The 21563-nt window shown below is 43.6% G+C and overlaps 1 protein-coding gene across 1 annotated transcript in view; it reads right to left on the bottom strand.

Annotated features, from left to right (window-relative positions):
- LOC142459457 (F-box/WD repeat-containing protein 10-like) overlaps positions 1-18188 on the bottom strand; it is a 52181-nt gene extending 33993 nt beyond the window's left edge. The window contains exons 1-7 of the mRNA XM_075561048.1: positions 17220-18188; positions 11933-12097; positions 10309-10509; positions 10098-10225; positions 6326-6448; positions 4341-4450; positions 1738-1938 (exon numbers count right to left, since the gene is read on the bottom strand). Of these exons, the coding sequence (XP_075417163.1) occupies positions 1738-1938; positions 4341-4450; positions 6326-6448; positions 10098-10225; positions 10309-10509; positions 11933-12097; positions 17220-17724 (1433 nt within the window). The 5' untranslated portion in view covers positions 17725-18188. The remainder of the gene's footprint in view (positions 1-1737; positions 1939-4340; positions 4451-6325; positions 6449-10097; positions 10226-10308; positions 10510-11932; positions 12098-17219) is intronic.
- Positions 18189-21563: the final 3375 nt, after the last annotated feature.

Raw genomic sequence — 21563 nt, 5'->3', positions numbered from 1 at the left:
AGTATATTTCAACATTTACTCTTGACTGCTGCTCCCATGAGAATTGATTGTGCATCCAAACAAGATGAAATCCTTAACAACTTCAGTCTTTTCTCCGCTTATCATGATAATGCGTACTGGTCTACTTGTGAGGATTTTTGTTTTGTTCTCATTGAGTTGTAATGTATACTTTTTTTAAACTAACTTTACCCACACATTTAGGAAAGTTAGTAAACAAACAAAACCAAAAAAACCTACTGCCGTTAAGTCTATTCCAACTTATAGCAATCTGATAAGAGGGTTTCCACAACTGTAAATATCTACATGAGCAATCAACCTCGTCTTTTTCCTGAGGTGCTGCTGGTGTGTTTGAACCGTCGACCTTTTTATCTACTTATTTTTTGCATTGCAAATATCAGTTATTCTCTAATCGGTCTTTTAACTTGAACAAAACTCTGTATGATTGTAATAAAAATGTTGAGTTTATCAGTTGTCTTTACTTATGCCCGTGATCCTTCCCCACTCTAGGTCATAAAGCTGCATCAATTTTTCAACATTACATTTTAGATGACATTTCTTCACATTCACATTTTTAAAATCTATTTGCAGTTTACATTTGTGTGCAGTGTTGGGTAAGGTTTCTGTTTTACCTGTTTATTTATGTTTCAATTAAATGGTTTCCCCCATAACGAACATGGACTGACCAGCGACTGTGACGATGGGTGCTCACAGAACGATTGGCGTGGACGGTGCCCGACTGGGCAGTATTTGACTCCGTTGTACGCAGAGTCGTTATGAGTCAGAACTGACTTGAGGGCACCGAACAAGAACAGCATATCAAAGGGCATCTGGTGACGTAGTAGGCTACCCATTGCACTGCTACCCACAAGGTCAGCAATTCAAACCTACCAGGGGCAAGGACGGAGCTGTCTGCTCCCAGAAAGATGTAAAGTCTCTGATACGCCAAGATTGCGCTAAGTCAGAAATGACTGATAGCCCCAGAAACACAGTTAAGTATGAGGATCAAGGCATAGATTAATTTTGAAAATACAATTCCATTTACCTTAAGTTTAAAACGGGCAAAAGTAATCAATGTATTCAGAGATACATAAACAGGTAGTAAAAACTGTAAACAATTGTAAGGGGCGATTACTATGAAGTGTAATGTAACTTTGCCTCTGGTAGGTCGGGAGAGGAAGCAATAAGAGAAGGGCACACAGGGAGCTATGGAGTACGGTCACGGGCCATTTCTAGGCCGGAGTCTAGGTATTTGAATATTTATTAGATTTTCCTGAAAACATCTACACATACATTTTAAGCACTATTTTGCATGTATAATTCAAAGCCACCAAAAATCTATTTAAAAAATCAATTTCCCCTAAAGCAATCTATAAAATATCATAAATTGTTTCTTCACTCAAGAATGTTAAAAAAAGAGGTGTTTTCTACGTCACTGGATGTATCTTGTGGTGCTCATGTGTATGAGGCTTGTTCAAAGGTATATTGTCAGTCATCTTCAAAGTATATATCTGATTTTATCTGAAATTATATCTGATCATGGTAATAACTCTATCTCATTCAACCTTAAACAATATGCAAATTATTAGTTTTTGCACACACAAAATATCAGAGGGCTTACTGTAGAAATCAGTATCATATAGGATAATTCTGCAATCCATAGAAAACAGAGATGCATGCTCTCCTACAAAGTGACAGCAGCTCCTGGGGGTTCAAAGATCATCTCCTTGGGCTCCTCACCTGATGCTCAAGTCATAACTCCCACTGAGGAGAAAATTTTCCTCTTCACACAAGAAGAGGGACCGGATGCTCCCAGCATGTCCCCGAAACTGGACGGGGATCTGCTTTACTTGTGCAATGTTTAGCAGGTGGATCTTCCGATTTGACGACACGGCTATAAGCTCTCCTCCAGAATAGTGGATGATCCTGTTCCTGTCCCACCTGCATTGCCAGGAAACAGGATTAGCCAAGAAAGAAGAATAAGCGTCCTTCCTAGATGTGACTTAGCACCGTGGCTTTCTCCTGCAAGTGGTGTGATGGAGTTTGGGGCTTCCCAACAAGGGTGGTAGCAAAAAGCAAAAGCCCCGTGGGCATCTGCCAAGATACCTGCAGTAGCCTTCTCTATCAGATCCCAGGAACCCATACTCATAATCTGGATATGTTTTCCTGAATGTTTAATTGGCAGGGAACTCATTTCAGGTGGTTGTTGTTTTTTTAATTTCAGTTTTGCAATTTCATCTTTTTGTCACCACCTCAGGGTTTACTTTGGTCATTTACATCACTGATATTCACAAGGCATAGAGTAGGCTTATGAACCAGAGAAGTGTCTTAAAGAGCCCAACCAAGAAGAAATGGTGAAGGTTCTTAACTGATAATTCCTGGACAATCTAGATGCCACCATCACGGTGACCTAAATCAAACGAAGTGTTGCTTCTCTGTAGCCTTCTTAGCCCCGACTCCATTCTAAACCAAAGTAATTACTATTTGTGTTCCCACAACACTTTACATAACACCTACATCACAGCTCTTAAGTATAAAATATTTGTGGATTTAGAGAGTCTACTTTTCATAGTACATTATGAGCCTTTTGAGGGAAAGATCTATGCCATTTTAATTATAGGATGGCATACAGTCAATATGTAGGGTCGCCATGAGTCAGAATTGACTTGATTACAGTGGGTTTGGAGTTTTTTGAGAGTACAGCTAACATACATCCAATGACTTGCCCTCAACGCACACTTGCTGAAAAGGATTGAACTAATCTCACTAGGGGAGGGATATACTCGGGATGTTCCTAGATAAATCCTGAGGGCTCCAATAATTGCCTCTCTTGGCATATCTGAATGTCACCTTATCCTTACATGTGAATGATATTTACATCTACCCAAGGTGTGTTTGACTTCATGTATGCCCTATGAATTATTCATTGATGTTCTTAGAAAGAAACTACATCATTTAACATGCTTATAAATACAAATTTAAACCCACTGAATTCATTTCATTTAACACAGAACTTCTGTTAATATATGCAAAATTTTCAACCGAGATCATTGTTGTCTGGCAGGGAGTCGCTTCCGACTCCTGGACTAGATGGTGTTTCCCACGCATGTTTGCTCACAGACACCTTTTATCAAGGAACACTCCAGGGGATCACAGTGAAAATCCTTAAATTCACTGCATGTCCCACGGATTGATTTTTTTCAATCTTCAGTGAGCATGTGTTATGTTCAAAGACCTCTGTTAGTAGATACTATGGAAAATACCAAAGTGAATCAGATATGGACTTGACCTTAAGACAGGTTTATGATTCAATAACCATGGCCAGTTGGTGTAATTTTTTAATTACAGGAATACTATCAAATAGGTAAAACATGACCAGGGCTGCCAAATAATGTACCATCCAAACTGAGACATTTTTTGATGAAAAGAGATATTATTGTGAATAGCCTCAGAAATATAAAATGTGATTATTCCATGAAAACAGAAATCTGTTGTCACAGATGAGGAGAGATTCTTGATACTTTTGTCCTTGTCTCACTCATCTAACTAGAGTGTAATTAGTCATTCTTGCTTCAAAGAACCCTCGTTGCTTACTATGCATAAAAAATCTCCCATTCCCTCTGCTCTATCTGCTTTATTTTCCCTCTATTGCTCTATTTTCAAGATGCAATGTTGTTGTAAGATTCAGGGTAAAAAGTAGAGATGGAATTTCCTGTGACTAAAAAGGTCCTATGCCTAAAGTATGGCATATCCAAATCACATCATACTGTGTAATTATTAGAAACATAATTTTCATAATTACCAGGGAAAGCTATCTACAATATTTTGCTGGAATGGGCAACACAAATATATGCATATATAATAACCCCATGTCTATTTGAAATATGTGTTGACATATTCAAATAAAAAATTCTAAAAATATGTTGATGCATATTATCAATGACTATCGTAAAATGAAAAGGTTACAGGAGATCTCTGCTTTCCCCTTAGAATTTGGAGGATTTCTCTTCTAATAGTCATGCTACTACTAAAATTACAAGAAAATTAAAAGAAAATCAAAATAAAGAAATATTGCACACATGTGAATTGTGATAAAGATTATTAGCCAGCATACCCCAAACTCTAGGGGAGAATTGTACTCCATAGTTTGCACTATGAATGGTGCAAACTCAAACATCTATTCTCAAAATGAGATCTCATGCAAGTTTCAGGTAACACTTTTTTTAGGTAAAACTTGAAGAAAGGATTGCCCTTTGAATTAAACAAAAATCAGGGGGATCCTAAGATAACAATGCTACTAATTCAAGGGTTCTGAAGACCTAGGTCCTGACCCTAGTACCTACGTGTCAGAGAGAATACGGATATTGTAGGTTCCGCAGAAAACATTTCTCTCCTCCATGTTGACCAGCTGAGTCTCTTGGTTCTGGTACGCAGTCCACAGGTTGTAGTCAGTCTACCAACAAAATACTTGATGTGAAACTGTGGCTCCAGCTTTACCTGGGGGCCCAGATGCACGTCGGAGTAGAGTTTTCTAAGGCGCAGGCACCAAAGTCTGGATTCTTGTTCTTCAGGCTGCGGTCGCTGCTATGCGGTAAAGGGCTGATGAGCATAAGCTAAAGTGGTTAATGAGTTAGAAAAGAGTCCAGAGTTTTCTGTAACCTCTTTGTATTATATACATGCACTGATTCCATAATCTCCTTCCCTCCTTTCTCTCTTTCATTTGTAATTTTGCCAAAGTTTAGAGGGAAGATCCATTTAACAAATTTTATACATTTTGCTTCATAATACTAGTTGCAATCCATGTGACACAACTGTTGCCACTTCCTCTTGGGTCCCCCAAATTCCACAAGCATTCAATCCTGAATTCCAAATGTCTCTCATGGCACAACATCTCCCAAACCAGTTCACAAAGAGCAAGCCCACAAAATAAAGACATTTATTTTGACTGGCATTTTCTCTGGCTTTTTGCACTTTTATAATTGGTACCTGAAAGGATGCTCTTGGGAAGTCAGGCCATAAGTAACATTATTGCTGCACAAATTAGGCATTTGCTCCTCAGAGTTTTCAAAGTTTGCTGTCTTAATTTGTCTTTAAGATTGCCTCGCAAAGTAGAGCACTTGCCCCACCAAGAGCGAGTCAAAAAGTGTGGCTACAAACTCATAGGAACCTTTTAAAACAAAAAGATCAAAATAGAAAGCTATTCTTTCTGGATACATCTTCCACTTAGGTCTACACACTTCTAACCTCCACCTCTCTAACTTTTCCTTGAAGATTTCTGGGGCCTTTGATGTACACCACATCAAACGCGCAGCTTGGACATCCTCGAGGTTTCAAATTGTGAGTCTTCTCAAGGTTCTTTGGGTTGGAGAACAAAAAAGAAGTCTGAAGGTGTGGCTAGGATATGGTTTCCCACTAAAATTCTTGTAGGACAGCCCTTGCAAGCCTTGAAGAATGAGTGGGTACTTTGTCATGTTGGGGGGGGGGCGGTGGGGGGACTCCTTCATGTAACGTTCCTGGCCTTTTACTCACCAATGCATGGTTCCAGCTTCTTAAAACTCCATCACAACCCCCACGACTGTCCTATGTCCTTTGAAATAAACTCGATCGTGATGCCCCCCTTTGGAATCTCAAAAGGTGCCATAACCCTCTGAACGGACCTCGCCACCTGGAATTCGTCTTTGAGGTCTTTCCAACCTTCCTTAAAATCTACAGATTTGTTTTCCATGGGGCAGCGTTCCCACACATTGCTGCAAAGTGTCAGTAACTTAGGAAGGTGTCCACTTAAAATATTTTTAAAAATTTGATAGTAGCCCTAAATTCTAAATAAGCCTTTTTTTGGAAGGCGCTCTAACAAGACTAAAGCAGTGCCTTACTTTACGGAAGAACTTGTCTGCAACCAGCCACTGATGGCAAAGGCATGCTTCGCATGGTTTATCTGAAACAGGCCCGGGCATGTATGAATTGGAACCCGAGTATGTATGTATGTGTGTGTGTATGTATACACACACACACACACACACACACACACACACACACACACACACACACACACCCCTCATCCTCATAGAATATGGCCCTGGGATTTAAAGCTAGGAAGAACCCTGAGAGAACACCAAAATGAACTAAGGAAACTGAGGCTGGAGGGGAGGAGGTAACTCTGAGGCCACACAGCTTATCTGTAGGAGCAGAGAACTCTGTTCTTCCTTGGGGAATGCTGCCTTTCATGATCCTCTGTTCGTGTGAAAGAGTGGAGTCTGCACTTGACCGTCAATGGCCGATGGGAATATAACACTCGCCAGCCACCTGCCCATATGCTACTGGAACCTACCTTTGTTCTCAGTTTCCATTTCTGGTTTTTCACACGCAGAGGCTTCTCATCATCTGTCATGTTAGGAACTGGGATCAAAAGCTTGTTGGCATAATTAGGATCTATACCCCGAGTGTAGGTTCCCTGGGAACAAACAAACAGAGACACAGAAAATGGCTATTCTTGGTTCCTACTCCAAGAGGAGTCGGGGCTGGGGAGCCAGTTCTCAGCAAGTTCTGAAATATACACCTAGTATACCAGGGGGCATAGCACAAATATCACAAGTTTATGACTTTAAGAGACCTGTCGCTAGGGGCTGTGGACTGCACCAGGTGACACCGTCAGAGGGGATGGTACCAAAATGTCTGTGTATAAATTTTTGTGTCCCGTAGAAATTAACTAATTTCTTACTTTAAAAACATCCCTGTAGTTACGAAGAACATTTGTCATAAGCCAATATTATACCTATCACTATGCCCACAAAACTCAAACTATGCTAATTGACTTTCTGAACCTTTTAATGTGCTTCAGACTCTCTTTATTGCACAATTACCATGGCCTTTCACATCATGTGGTTTCGTCTGCACACCCTCCAAGCACACACTGCTGTTGTCATTGTTGCGGGTGTTTTTAGAGGCCCTGATCTTGTCAAGTCTCCTGGTGTTTTAGCTATCATCTTGTGGTAAGTAGTGTTTGTCAACCTGTATCAATGAATGTTTTGAGAACGAAGTAGTAATTTGAAGAAAGGATGAAAATCTTGTTGGGCCTTCTGCTTCGTAAATAGTAATGTTACAGTAAGAATGTTGGGATCCAATGTGGAATATTTTACAAAACAACTGCTGTTAGAATTTATATTCCTGAAGAACTATTAAGAAACCCTGGCGCGTTGGGTTAAGCAATGGGATTGCTCACCCCAAGGTTGGCAGTTCAAACACACCAAATGTAAGAAATAGGACATTTAAGCATGTTACAAGGATCTTTATCACATGTTAGTCTGTGATGAAAATTGATAGCAAACATTACTGAGGTTTTTGTGTGGTCTGAAGTGGGAGGAGATTGGCGGGGTGATGGGTGGCAATGGGTGGTGACGCCATGAGTTACCACACTGGGTGATACTACCCCCTAGTGATGCCCCTGGGCTTGAAAGGCCAGAAATTAGTTTTCTCACTGATCTGGAGGCAAGGAGTCCAAATCATGGTGCAGGCCACATCGCTTCCTCCTTGTTGACAGGCAACTCTTCACTCGTTCGGTATCCCACTGCGTGTGTGTGTGTGCGTGTGTGTAAGACACACACAGAGAGAGATTAGGTTTAGAACTTGCCTCTACTCACATAGGGTGTAATTACCATAACAAGAAGACCGCCTTTCCAAACAGGATTCCCTCCACAGGTGTAGAGGATAGCATTCCCAAACATGTTTCCGAGGGCCACGCTTTCATGCCTAACTTTGAGTGAGCTCTGGCTAAAAAAGTCGGTCCCATTTTGCCCACTGTGTGCAGACTGCATCGAGGAGCATAATTGCCATGACATCTTGGGAGGGAGAACAGCAAGACATGAGCAACAGTGGCCAGCTTTGCACGCTGCCGTCAGCCTCCTGGTTCCTACTTCTTCCTGCTCAGCCTCCTGGTTCCTACTTCTTCCTGCTCTCTCCCCTCTAACTCCCCTAGGAGACATCCGAGCTACTGCCAATCCAAGGTGTATGGTTTAGGCTTCCAGCGAAAAAAAAGCAGAGAAGTGAAAATGCTACAGGTGATGATTGCATACAGGGGAATTTGGGAATATACTTTGTGGCATGTAAACCTGACGTTGCCATGGTTTCATGCTTAGACGCTAACTGAAAAGCGGGTGATGGGAGCCCGCCCCGCACCCTGTGGGGAAAAAGATCTGACAATCTGCTCTCGTGAAGACGGCAATCTAAAAGGCCCCGTGAGGTCTTTAGGACTCTGCCTTCTCAACGGCACCTCCCCACCACCACAAGCATCTGGGTGCCGTACGATGCTGATCCAGAAATGCACAGCTGCCTGCTCTGTAATACAGCCACCTGCGAACGTTCTCTCTGCTTTGTGAGGTGCCGGGGCTGCCCTCCCTCCATTTCTGACTTGAATGAGCATGCCATCTCGGCTGGATGTGGAGGCCATGGAGGACAAAGCAGTGGCTAGCATCAGCAGTCTTGACAAAAACGAAGCGGTGGCTGAAGCTGAGGAAAGTTCAGCTGTGAGGGGCAGGAGGCCAGCCACGCACAGATGGAGGGAATCGATAGGCTTGTTTTGTGTTTATTGTTGTCTCTGCATGTCTATCTAAATAAGACAGAAAGAATAAACAGTTCAGAGGAGAAAACAATGGGACCAATGGTTCCAGGGGACATGGGAAAGGGGAGGCGGAGGAAAGGAAGTGGGTGTTAACAAACCCAGAGACAAGGGATCAACAAGTGATCTAAAATCAATGGCGAGGAGGGAATAGGATGCCTGGTAGGACTTGATCAAGGACAATGTAACTGAGAGAAATTACTGAAACCTGAATGAAGGCCAAGCATGATAGTGGGATAAGAGGAAAGTAAAAGGAAATAGAGAAAAGAACTAGGAGGCAAAGGGCAATTATAGAGGTCTAAATACAGGCATGTACACATGTAAATATATTTATATATAATGACAGGGAAATAGATCTATGTATATATATTTATATGTTAAGTATTGAGGTAGCAGACAGACATTGGGCCTCTACTCAAATACTCCCACAGTGCAAGTACATTTTATTCTAATAACCTGGCATTCTGTGATGCTCACCTTCCCCCGACATGATCGGTGAAGACAAAAATGGGTGTATAAGCAAATATGGTGAAGAAAGCTGATGGTGCCCAGCTATAAAAAGATATAGCATCTGGGGTGTTAAAGGCTTGAAGATAAACAAGCAGCCATCTAGCAGGGAAGCAACAAAGCCCATATAGAAGAAGCACACCAGCCTGTGTGATCATGAGGTGTCGACGGGATCAGGCATCAGGCATCAAAGACCCAGAACAAAAAAATCATATCAATGTGAATGAGGTGGGGTGCAGAGTGAAGACCCAAAGCCCATCTGTAGGCAATTGGACATCTCCTTACAGAAGGGTCACAAGGAGGGGAGAGGGAGAGGTGGGGGAAAGGAAGTAAAAAGGAAAAAAAGAAGAAGGGTCACAAGGAAGAGACAAGCCAGTTAGGATGCAGTGTAGCACGGAGAAGACATGTAACTTTTCTCTAGTTCTTAATCCCAGTTCTACCTTACAAATCCGGCTAGACAGAGCATGCACACTGGCACAGATAAGAGCCGGAAACACGGGGAATCCAGGGCAGATAAACCCTTCAGGATCAATAATGAGAGTATTGATGCCAGGAGGGTAAGAGGAAGGGGTGGGGAGTGGGGGAGGGGCAACCAATCACAATGATCTACATATAACCCCCTCCCAGAGGGACAGATACCAGAAAAGTAGGTCCGTGTAAGACATGAAAAAATAGCATTGCTCTGTGACTAGAAAAAGAAAGAAAGAAAAAATAGCAACAATTTATAAATTACCAAGGGGGTGGAGGGAGGGATGGGGAAAAATGAGGAGCTGATACCAAGGGCTCAAGTAAAAAGAAGATGTTTTGAAAATGATGAGGGCGACAAATGTGCTTGACACAATGGATATATGCGTGGGTTGTGATAAGAGTTGTATGAGCCCCCAATAAGATGATTTTTTTTTTAAAGGGGGCTCATGGACAGGGCAACCTCAACCTGGAAATGAGACTGGATTCCAAATTCTTCCCTCCCAGAGAGGAGTACCTGTAAGAGGGCCAGCTGGTTCTGAATGAATGTGTGCATGGAAAGGTCCATCTTGACCTGATACGTCAGTGAGGCCCAGTGCTGGCTCACAGAGGCACATCTGTTCAGGGTGCTCTTATCCAGCATACCTGAGAGGGAAACAAAGTCTTTACCTTTGGCACTGAGTTGAAATGAGAGGTCTATCAAGGAATCTGGTAACCACTCAACATACTTAGAATGTGCTTGGAAAGGTGGATGGGCAGGAGGCGGATAAAGTCCTTGTACTGGCTGGCCCCTGAGGACAGGTCTCTAACAGTATCCTGGTCAACCAGGAAATCAAAGGGGAGGCTACTTGTCCTGGATACACTTGATTTTCTGGAAAACAGCCCATTCATCTTGGAAATAAAGTGAAGCGAATTCTTCCATTTCCCCTCTAGAATGAAACCGGAGAAAGATGCATTATTAGGTTGTCTCTGTGGTGACCCCAGGCCAAGACAAGTCCGTACCCCAAGCCCCATAATAGTCAGAGCCAACCCTTAGGCCACTGGATATTTTGTCATTTCTCCTGTCACCTGAAAATGGAGCTTCCTGAACCAGGCATGCCATCATTCTCAGCCTTCCCAGTGCAAGGAAATCCCTGGAAAATCGCAATCTGCAATACTCAGGGGGGTGTCTGTGAAGGTCCTTTGAAATGTTATCATGAGAAAGATTTTACACCATTTTCAAAGAGGAGAGTGGTTGAAATAAGACTGGGAAAATGTTGACACTGAATACAACTGGTGAGCGGGGTGCATGGGTGTTTATCCTACTGATCTCTCTGCTTTTAAAACTGGAATTATTCCCTGTTTTTTTTAATTGTTTTGTTTTGTTAAATCGATAATTTGTTTCCTATAGGCATTTCATAGCTTTCTTCAAAATTCAATTTAGGAGGGGTTGTGAGATCAGTATCTAAATTCTACACGGCTGACCTTAGTTAGACCAAGGTCGTGGAGAAAGGAACATGCGCACAAAAGGGCACTGTGACTGCATCTGCCGGGTGTCCTGTCCCTGCCCCACGGACAGGGAACTCGCAGGCCAAGTCTGGAGACCAGTAGGCTGGGGACTAGTCACAGACTGTGTCACTCACTGGATAAGCGTGGTGTTGTGACATGCCACGTGGTCTTACCACAAACTGACGAAGTGGCACCATTTTAAAGCCATAGAAACTGAATGTCAAATATCTTGATCAACGCGTCACTAGCTTTAGAGACAGCCAGGATTTGAAACTAGGTCCTCACTTTGAACCCTAAGCCAGTGTTGCTCAAACACGCCCCTAACTCACACACTAACCACCTTCACGAGTTTTGCCCAATCGTGTGTGTGATTGCTTACTTCACATCTCTCCTTAGAAACTGCATTTTAAAAGGAAACGATTCGAATCAAATGTTCCATTGCCTTTGTGTTTTCCTCAAGACGAAATCGAATGACACAAGAACGAGCCACAAATGGGGTGAGTTCTTGAAGAGCCCACGGTGCCAACAACTTGGGAACCAGATGGCAGGGTGTGGATTGTAAAGGGTAGAATTCAAAAGACGCCTTAGGGAGTTTCCCTTCTGATCTATATTTTTTAACGTGTCTTTGAGAGGCAACGTGGTGCACAGGTGGAAGACTGGGTTGACCAGTTTTAAACCGTGCTTCCCCCCTTAGCAGCTATGAGAACTGGATGAGGAAATACATACCAACGAACACAACACATGGTGGGCATGAGAGTTACCCAAATCTGTTTTCCCCAGGTGCCACTGCCCTGCCATCCCCTCCAACTCTGTTGGCACGTCCCAATCTCACATGTATTTGTTTCGCACTAAAGGTTAACTTACCAGGAACCAGAGTTTCCACCCCCAAGCTTTCTTTCCCTGAGGTTTTGGACAAAGGGAAGGATGTTTGTCTGGTTCTAGCTGTCCAATAAATATGTGGGGCCTCAGATTCACGGTTGTGGTCTTTCTTGGGGGAAAAAAACACATCTTCGGAGTCTTTATCAAGGCCTGGAAAACAAGAAACCAAGTTTGCTCTTTAAGCAAGTGTGCAAAAGAAAGAGATGGAAAAAGGAAAGAAGTTTCATTTTCACTTGTTTCTTTTAAATATACACAAAATCGATCAGCCCAGTTATATCTTTTTGGGGGGAGGGGGAAGGAGGAGAACCTCTGAGTTTCTATGCAAAATTTTCAGAAAGTCCCCTATTAGACTGCCAACCCGCCACAATGTAAATCGTCTGGAGCTCTGTGGAGAGGAGCTCAAAGAGGGTTCGTTTTTCTATTGCTCTTGCCTCATTTTCTCCAATGATAACAAAGCACTCCCTTTTATGGATTAAATTACATCTCCCACACCCCCAAAATATGCGTTGTTGCAATCCTAACCCCTATACTTGTAGATGTAATTCCTTTGGGGAATGAGTTATCTTTGTCCGGTTAGTGCGATGCCAATGTAGGGTACGTCCTAAACAAAATCACTTCTAACTTAGAGAAAGAGCAGATTGGAGGCACACATATGGGGAAGACAGGCTATGTGGAATCATGTACTTCAGAAGCTGAAGCTAGGTTCTTTCCACAGAGCCAACAAAGCTAACATCTTCCTCTGGATCCTGTGACCTGAATTAGAACTTCAAGCCTCCTAAACTGTGAGCAAAAAAAATGTGGTTCTTTAAAGCCACTCATTTTTATTTCTCTTACAATAGTACTTGGAAAACAAAATAATCCTCCTGCACTAAATTAGAAACCTGTATTGTTTTTAGAGTGCATCTTCTCTAGGAAAAGGGCAGTGGGCTGCCATGCCTGAAACTGGACTTATACAACTCCAGTACATGAGAGTAAGTCAGAAGGCATTGCTATAAAATCACATAATCCTTTATTAGACAAAAACAACAAAAAGTGAAGTCATGGTTCTTGACTTATCCCCCTCTAAACCTGCACACTTCTGAAAGCAGTAAGCCTTGAAGCACTGGCCGATGAAGAGCAAAAATGGCAACCGTCAGTATCGATTGCATTTCACTATAAGGAAAGTCAAAATCTTCACAACTGGACCGATGATTAACATCATGAAACATATAGAAAAGATGGAAGTAATTGAGGATCTCATCTGGCTTGGATCCACAATCAAGGTTCATGCCAACAGCCGTGGGGAAACTAAATGACACATTTCATTGGGTAACTCCTCTTGGAAGTGTTCAGAGCAAAGTTATGACTTTGAGGACGAATGTGTACCTGACCCAACCTATGGTATTTCCCATCTCCTCCGATGCATTTGGAAGTTGGGCATTCAATCAAGATGACAGAGAAAGAATCGATGCTGGTGAAGAATGTCGTAAATCCCATGGACAGCTAAAGAATAAACAAACTGGTCTTAGAAGTACAGTCAGAATGCTCCTAAGATGCAAGGCTGGTGATTTCATATCCCGTACTTTGGACTTGTTCTCAAGAAAGACCAATCCTTGAGAAAAGGCATTGTGCTTGCAGGGGGTTGGGGGTGGGTGGGGTGGGGGGTGAAAGAGAGGACATCCCTTGAAAAGATGGGTTGACACAGTGGCTGCAATGATGGGCTAGACCATAACGACAACTGAGCTGTGGCAGGAGAGGGCAGTGTTTCATGGTGTTGTACCCATGGTCGTTATGAGTAGAAACAGACTCAGCACACCTAACGACAACCCTCCTGTAAAGAAGTGGCTTCCTTGATTCACATCAGACTGAAATGGCAGTGTGGGCATCTTCTAGGAGCCCAACTGTGCTCCTGGATTCAATATTCTGTGATTTTTGAGAAGCGAAAAGCAGCCCAAGGAAGCAAGATGAGGGCTGAATGGTGGACAGAGTGAGATTGCCCAATGGAATTGTCAATGAGTGAGCAAGTACATTGACATGCTGGCGGCGGGGGTGTGTCTAGATGCAACGTTCTTGGTCTTTTTCTCACTAATGCAGTTTTCCATTTTCTTAAAACTTCTCCCTAATAAGTCCCATGATTGTCCTTTGCCTTCCAATAAAAATCTATTAAGATTAGCCCTGTGGAATAAAAAAACAAAACAAAACAAAAACAGTGGCCATAATCTTCTGAGCTGAATTTAATTGACCCCACAGAGCCCTTGGAAGCCACTGTTTTGATTGGGCCTTGCTTTCTGGATTGTATTGGTAAATCCAAGATGTGTCCCTGGTTACAATTAACTATACAAAATTGTCTTCATTAGCTTCAATCTTGCTTGAAAGACTGATGGAGAGATCCGTTCTTTGTTGTAATGGATCTATCGCTGGTAATTGTACAGCCATCTTCCACCGATTTCTAGACTTCAGCCATAGTTCCTTCATTCATGGAAGCTGACAGTCTTCCCTCTTGGCTCATCTTTGAGGTTTTCCCGAATCTTCCTTAAACTTCTTGATCCATCTGCAAACAGTTCTGTTATGTGGGGCAGCATGCCTATAAACTTGCTGCAAACCTTCAATGCTTTGGGAAGATGTCTTGAGTCTCATTAACAATCTGCTATTAGCCTTGACTCAAAATAGTTGTTCTCCCCCCGCCCCACCCCCATGGTACTAAAAGGATATATATATTTTTTTTGCATTCTAATTCGAACAAGACAAGTGCGTTACTGAGAGAACTTGGCTTCAGTCAGTCACTAATCTCACACACGTTTTGTTTTGAATAAACCCTGCATGTATGAACTTGGACTCTAGTAGCAATTCTTTTTGACTCACTCTTTTAATAGTGAGGTCCTACAGTGGAGAGCGGCAGTCTCTTAGCGAGAACAGTAGAGTACTGCATGTGTGTGCTCCCGTTGGCTGCTCTCCTGGCCAGAAGGATAGACTCGCACAACAGAAGATGCTCAGGAGAGGAATCCTGATTCTCACCCCCCTTGCTGTGTGACCTTGGTAAGTCACTCAGACTTCATGGACTTCAGCTGCTCGATGTGTAAAATTAAGGAGCTGAAGAAATTGGTTTGTAACTTAAAATTGTGTCACTAGTGTTTGCAGATTTCGCCCCCCACTGTTTCCTCGTTCCAAATCATCATTCTTTGACACACCAAGGAAACCAAGGGATCTGAGACATGGAGACTTAATGGGAGTTCTTGGGAAGGTAAATGTTTTCTGCTCTCAGATGCTAACCGAAAAGTTGGCAATTCTAGACCACTAAGAGGCATTTCAGGAGAAATGTCTAGACATCTCCTTCTGAAAACATCAACCATTGGGAGACCTGGGGACTATAGCTCTCCTCAGACACCTGTGGGGGGGACCACGAGTCAGAAGAGGCTGGACAGCCACTGGATTTCAATTGCCCTCCAGATTGTCTAGCTGGACAATTCCTTCTTTCAGAAAGCGCCCAAATAGGACTACCCGTCAAGGGCTCACGTTCCACTGCTGACACTACTGTCCCGAAATAATCTTTAAACTTAAGGCACATCTATCCCCTGAAGCCTTACATTCACTCTTACAGATTGCTTATACGTAAAAGGAAGTTAACAACGACAACTGGGAAGAAGAGATAGGAAACCTAGGAAGCAGTGAGTTTCCGTTTGAGAGGAACAACTCGAAGCGTAAGGATGTTTGCACAACTCAGGGAATTGATCCGTGTGCCTGCTCTGCACGTGTAGAAACAGTGAAGTCATGTGTGCTCTGCTGTGTGTGTTCTCAACAGCAACAAAATAAACATGCATTTTTTTTCAAGAGATGAAATTCTGAAACTCCTCCAGGTGAAATTCCCTCCCAGTTTGCTCTCATCCTGTCTCCAACTAAACCTGTGCTTCCCCACACCATCCATACCTTTCCTCTCCGGGGCTCTCCTTTATCCCTAAATGTCTTGTGGCCCTTTGCTTCCCTGACCCAGCTGGTCAAGCATTGCCAATGTACTCTCACTGACACTAGAGACGCCCAGGTTCTCCAAATGTGGTCTTTAGCCCCAAATCACCATCATCATCATGTGGGGGCTTGTTAGCAGTGCAGAGTCTCAGGCCCCACCTTAGACCTATGGCATAAGCAGTTCTGGGGTCCAACCCTCCCCCCAAACCGAACTCACTGGCATAGAGTCAAAGCTGACTCATAGCAACCCCCTGTGGGTTTCTGAGACTGTAACTGTTTACCAGGGTAGAAAGCCCAGTCTTTCTCCCCATTAGCGGCTGTTGGTTTCGAATTGGATCAGAGCCCAACATGTAACCTCTGTACCACTGGGGCTCCTATAGCTCGGAGGCAGAGCCCAGTAATCTGCTTTAACATGCTCTCCTGGTTACTTTGATACCAACAGACTCTTGAGAACTACTGCCCTAGACATGCTTGACTCTGGCAATTTCCAGGCTTAAGTGACGCCCCCCCCTCCCCCCACACCTCAAGATCAGAATTTGTTCAGCAACAAGAAATGTGGCCAAAGGAATGACTAAAAAGCCCTAAATTGTAATCTCTTGGTCTGATCTCTGTACAGTTTCAGCTAAAGGGCAAAGTAATGTAATAGCTTCCCCTCCAGCACTCCTGGAAGTACCTGGATGGTATAAACAGTTAGGCTTGGCTATTAACCGGAGCAGTCCGGGGTCTGGCAGTCTACTTTCAAAAATCCAGCCACTGAAAACTCCATGGAACACCTGAGCAGCCACCACAAGTCAGAGCGGACTCGAGGGTAACTGATTACTGACTACCTTCCTTTCCCACCCAATCCAACCCCACAAACAGGAGCCACGCTGACGCTCAGTAGGCAGAGGCAGGGGACCAGCCATTTCTGAACCTATGGGCAAATTTGGTAAGCACCGAGCTGCGAATCATAAGGTTCGAGGGAGAAAGTTAGAGTTGCCTGCTCCCATAAAGCCATACAGCCTTGGGAATCTTACAGTGAGTCTTAGAAATCCCCTAGGTTGCTAAAGGTCAGCATCAACGAGGCGGCAGTGGGTCTTGGTGGTAATGTTTTGAAAGGATGCAGAAAGCCTAGATGATCGGCCGTTAAAAGTTACATACTTCCTTCTGCAGTTGTTAGTTCACAGTCTTTCTAGAAGGAACCTGCAGCCAGCCATTTCTCCTTTGGCAAACAGGACCAAGGAGCAAGAGCCGAAGGCAGAAGGAACCTTCCCCTAGATTGTGAAAGGTGCCTAGAAGGTGCCCTTCTACCTGAACTTAGGGACCCCTGGGCTCTCCCTGTGGCCTTGCTTACCCAAGACAGCGTTCCGTTCTCTCATGAACAGGACCTGGACCACATTGGTGGCGGTGAGCAGTAAGTTGGGGTCACACATCTGCAGCAGCAAGAGCGTGTACTTCGCCTTCGTCCGGTGGGTGCTGCTCCCAAACCAGGCCAAGACTTCATTCATCTTCTCCTCCACTGTTTTATCCAGCATCTGGTTCAAGGAACCCTTCACAAGTTTCTCCTCCTTTTTGCTGACATGGATTCGGGACCGGTGATAGATTAAGTCTTTGCCCTGTGTGCTCTGAAGGAGGTTTTGGAAATAGTGTAATAAGTATAAGTTATTTAACTGCTTCAGGATGCTAACTAGAAACCTCCTCTGGGACATCTCGTTGACCCTTTGGAAGCACTCTTTGGTAGAGAAGATTTTCCAGGCCAAGATGCAGGTATCACACTTCTGACACACAGGGGCAGACTTGTTCTTCCTCTCACAAGTGAAATACGGGGCCTTCTTCCAGCTGGAGGCCAGGTTTTCCATGATGCTGAGCTGACCACAGGCTAATTTAATCCCTGCCCATCAGCAACTCCATCAAAACTGCAGGGGACTCGGAGAGACTGATAAGTACTCCAATGGTGCCTTTTCTATTATAAATACCTCCTAGAGAAAATACAAAACGCTGCGATGCCTGGAAAGCTCTTCTCTCCCGGAAACTGCCAGTAGAAGGCTGGCTTTTTGTACTGACCTCCTTGGAAACATGGCTTTACCGTAAACCTCCTAAACCTGGCACTCTTTGATGGAGGTAGTTGCTGTATACTCTGTAAGAGCTGGTAATCCCATTTCCAGATCCACACGGGTGTTCGTCAGACATAACTAATACAACATAAAGACGACTTTTAAGGGGATTAGATAGGTAATGTAAAGACCATTTTAAAAGGAAAACACATGCATACTTACATTGTAAAAACTAATGTTAAGCTTCAATTATGGCCATGGCCTACATATAGTATATATCAAATTTAGCTCCCTGCCCTTGAGCACGCTTCACCTCAGGTTGACCCTCTTATAGGACAGAGCAGAACTGTTCCAAGACTGTAACCTATCTGGAAGTACAAAGTTTCATCTTTCTTCCAAGCAGCAGCTAATGATTTCATACTGCTGACCTTGCAGTTAGCAGCCCAGTGCATTGCTGACTATGCCACCCATGTTGCTCTAAAATACATATTATATTTCATATGTCCAATACACATTTTATATGTCAAATATATGTAACATGTCATGTATAAATAGTATGCACATTTGCATACATTTGTTTACATTTATTTGCTTACATTATTTACACTTCTTACATTCTTTCACAAATAAATCTATATATAATGGCTAAAATGTAAGTAAGCAATTGCATCTTATTTTAATATACATAAAATATTAAAAAGAAGATGAAAATGTCTTACCTTCTCAGTGGCTGAATTGAAATCAACTTGATGGCAGTATGTTTTGAGCTTTTTACTACTGTGATCCTGAATGTTCATATTCATATTCTTAAATCATCAAAGAAGTCAAAAAACACAAATGTTTACTGTAAGTTTAAGTCATTTTAGTGTTTCCGAGTGCTAAGCAGAAAGCTCTGCCTTGAATCGCTCTTTCAGGGAGAAAATTGCCCTGGGTCTGAGGATAAATCGGGGCTTCCAGCCTCAATCACAGCAACTCTAGCACTGCAGTCTCAGAAACTCACAGGGGCAGTTCTACCCTGTCCGTTAGGGTCACTACGAGTCGGCCTTGACTCCATGGCAGTGAATGAGCATCCATGACGCACCCACTGAAGCGTCTGCGAGGCCGTATAGTTTAGTGGTTGACAGTGGTTTGAACCCCAGTCCAGTTGCTTACTATGTAAATTTGGGCAGATTACTTAATCCTCTGTGGTTCAGTTCCAACATAGAGTTGTGAGGACTACGTGAGCTACTATATGTAAACCACTTAGGGATTATTTGCATTTTATGGTTGCTGTTAGCTGTTGCCATAAGGTCAGCAGAGCAAAATATAACTCAGTCCTACAGCACCTTCGTGGCAAGGGCTCCCAACCTAGGGACGCATCTTCCAGCTCTATAAAGCACGGTCTTTGCCATCACAGTGGCCCCACAGGACAGAGTAGAACTGCCCCTGTGAGTTTCCAAGGCTGTAACTCTTCTGCTCCTGAATCTCAGAAGCAGAAAGTCCTGGCTTTCTCCCTTAGAGTGGCTGGTGGTTCCTAACTACTGACCTTGCAGTTAATAGCCTAATTCATAGCCACTAGATCACCAGGGCTTCTTTCCAGCAAGATCGCTCACTGTCCTTGAGCCAGTGCTGACTCATATCTGCCCCTGGGTGATTCCAAGACTACAGCTGTTTGTGGGGGTCAAAAGCCCTGTCTTTACAGCTGTTGCTATTGTTGAACTGCCGACCATGTTGATTGCAGTCCACCTTGTAACCACTACACCAACAGGGCTCCAAATTCCAGCATTCTAGTAGATGATTTTCTGTATTGATCCACAGGGTGTTCATTGGCTAATTTCAGATACAGATCTCCAGGTCTTTCTTCCTGGTTTGTCTCAAGGCAGAAGCTCTGCTGAAACCTGGCCACCACAGGTGAGTCTGCTAGTATTTGAAATACTGAGGACATTACTTCCAGCATCACCACCTGTGTGGGTCTGGGTACTTTAGAGAAACAAATCCACAGAAACTCATGTATAAGAGAGAACTGTATATAAAGGTTAAGTGTACATCAAGGAAACATCCCAACCCAGTGCTGCCCAAGCCCACAAGTCCAACATTAACCCATATGTCCAACACCAATCCACAAAGTCCTCTTCCATCTCACAAAACAAACATAATGATGCCGACTGCAGGAGGAAAGCTGAGTCAGTGAATGTGTAAGCATCTCAGCCCTGGCAGGGGTCTCCACATGGCTGCTCCAGCACCCAGGGCTGCATCGAGTAGGTCCATGTGGCTTCTCCTCAGGGATGTCTTGCAAGAAGTGAGCCTTGCCAGCTAAAGCAGGGAACTGGCAAAGGCAGCTGCACCCTGGTCAGAACATCACACAGCAAGAGATCTGAGAACTTGAAAGACGAAGCTCACTGAGCCATTTATCCCTTCGCCCTTCAATTAACCCCCACATGTGTTTATCGGCCAGGTTGGCACAACAAACTACCTCACCACCCACAAGTCATCACAGTAGGAGAAACTGACTGATGAGCGATGGGGCACCTACTTAGCCCCCTACCGATGCTAACCATTGAGCCTAAGTTGTGTTGTAGGGTAAGCATTGGACTGCTACCGCAAAGTCAAAGGTTCAAACTCACCAACCACTCTGTGGGAGAAAGATGAAGCTATCTGCAATCTTAAAGATTTATAGCTTCAGAAGCCCTGTGGGAAACAGAAAGATTTCTCCCAAGTCCTCCCCCCCCAAAATATATGTTAGACTTAGGACACTGCTTGCAGCTAATGGTAAATGATTGTCAAGTTACCTTCCTGAAGGCAGTTGCCAGACTACTATCTGGTCCCACCACAAGTAAGGCCTGCTCCCTGCTGTTAAGGACAAGGGCTGCTTCTCCCTAAAGGCTTGCGGGTCATCTGTTTGGTTCCTGTAGGTGGGGTTTACACCCTACTGATAATTGATAATGGTTTCTATACTGAGCCAGAGAACAGGTCAAACCCTCTCAGTGACATACCAAATTAAGCTGCCTCCCTTAATCTAGGATCCTTCCATCTTGTCACATGTGTACCCCTATTATCTCCCCCTTCCTATTACGTGGATACCCCTAGATCACCCCCTCCCATTACTGTATTACCTATAGCACAACCCTTTCCTGTGACGTAGGTCTTCACCTGTAATTAGGGGGCTTGCACGTCCCCACAGAATATAAAAGCCTTGGTTAGCAATAAATAGCTCACTCTTTCCCTCTCCACTTGGACCAACAAGTGAGGATGAGGTGAGCATGCTACCATGAAATGTGTCTGACCCCATTATTTCAATCTCCCTTCTAGCTCTCATGCTCTCTATGACTTTACTATAATCTCTACTTATTATCGCTGTACAATTGCACCTACCGGACGCATGAGGTTGTGTTAGGGGCTGGTGTACCCTGGCAAGACCCTGTATGGTAGAATTGACCGGATGGCAGTGGGTTTGGTTTGGTTGGCGTATTGTCTTGTTATCATCCTTAGGAGCATTTTCTGGAACAGTGTCCACCACAAATGTGTGCATACACACATTGAGATACATGTACAGAAGTCATGTGTGTGCTTTTAAAAACAAAGCTACATGAAACTATGAATTATATGTGTTTTGTCAGACCCCTTATCCTGTGTCCTCTGACAGGCTTGGGGTGCATTTGGAGTGA

The sequence above is a fragment of the Tenrec ecaudatus genome, chromosome 10 (assembly GCF_050624435.1).
Source record: "Tenrec ecaudatus isolate mTenEca1 chromosome 10, mTenEca1.hap1, whole genome shotgun sequence".
Classification (NCBI taxonomy): Eukaryota; Metazoa; Chordata; class Mammalia; order Afrosoricida; family Tenrecidae; genus Tenrec; species Tenrec ecaudatus.
This window is presented reverse-complemented; position numbering and strand designations above follow the sequence as displayed.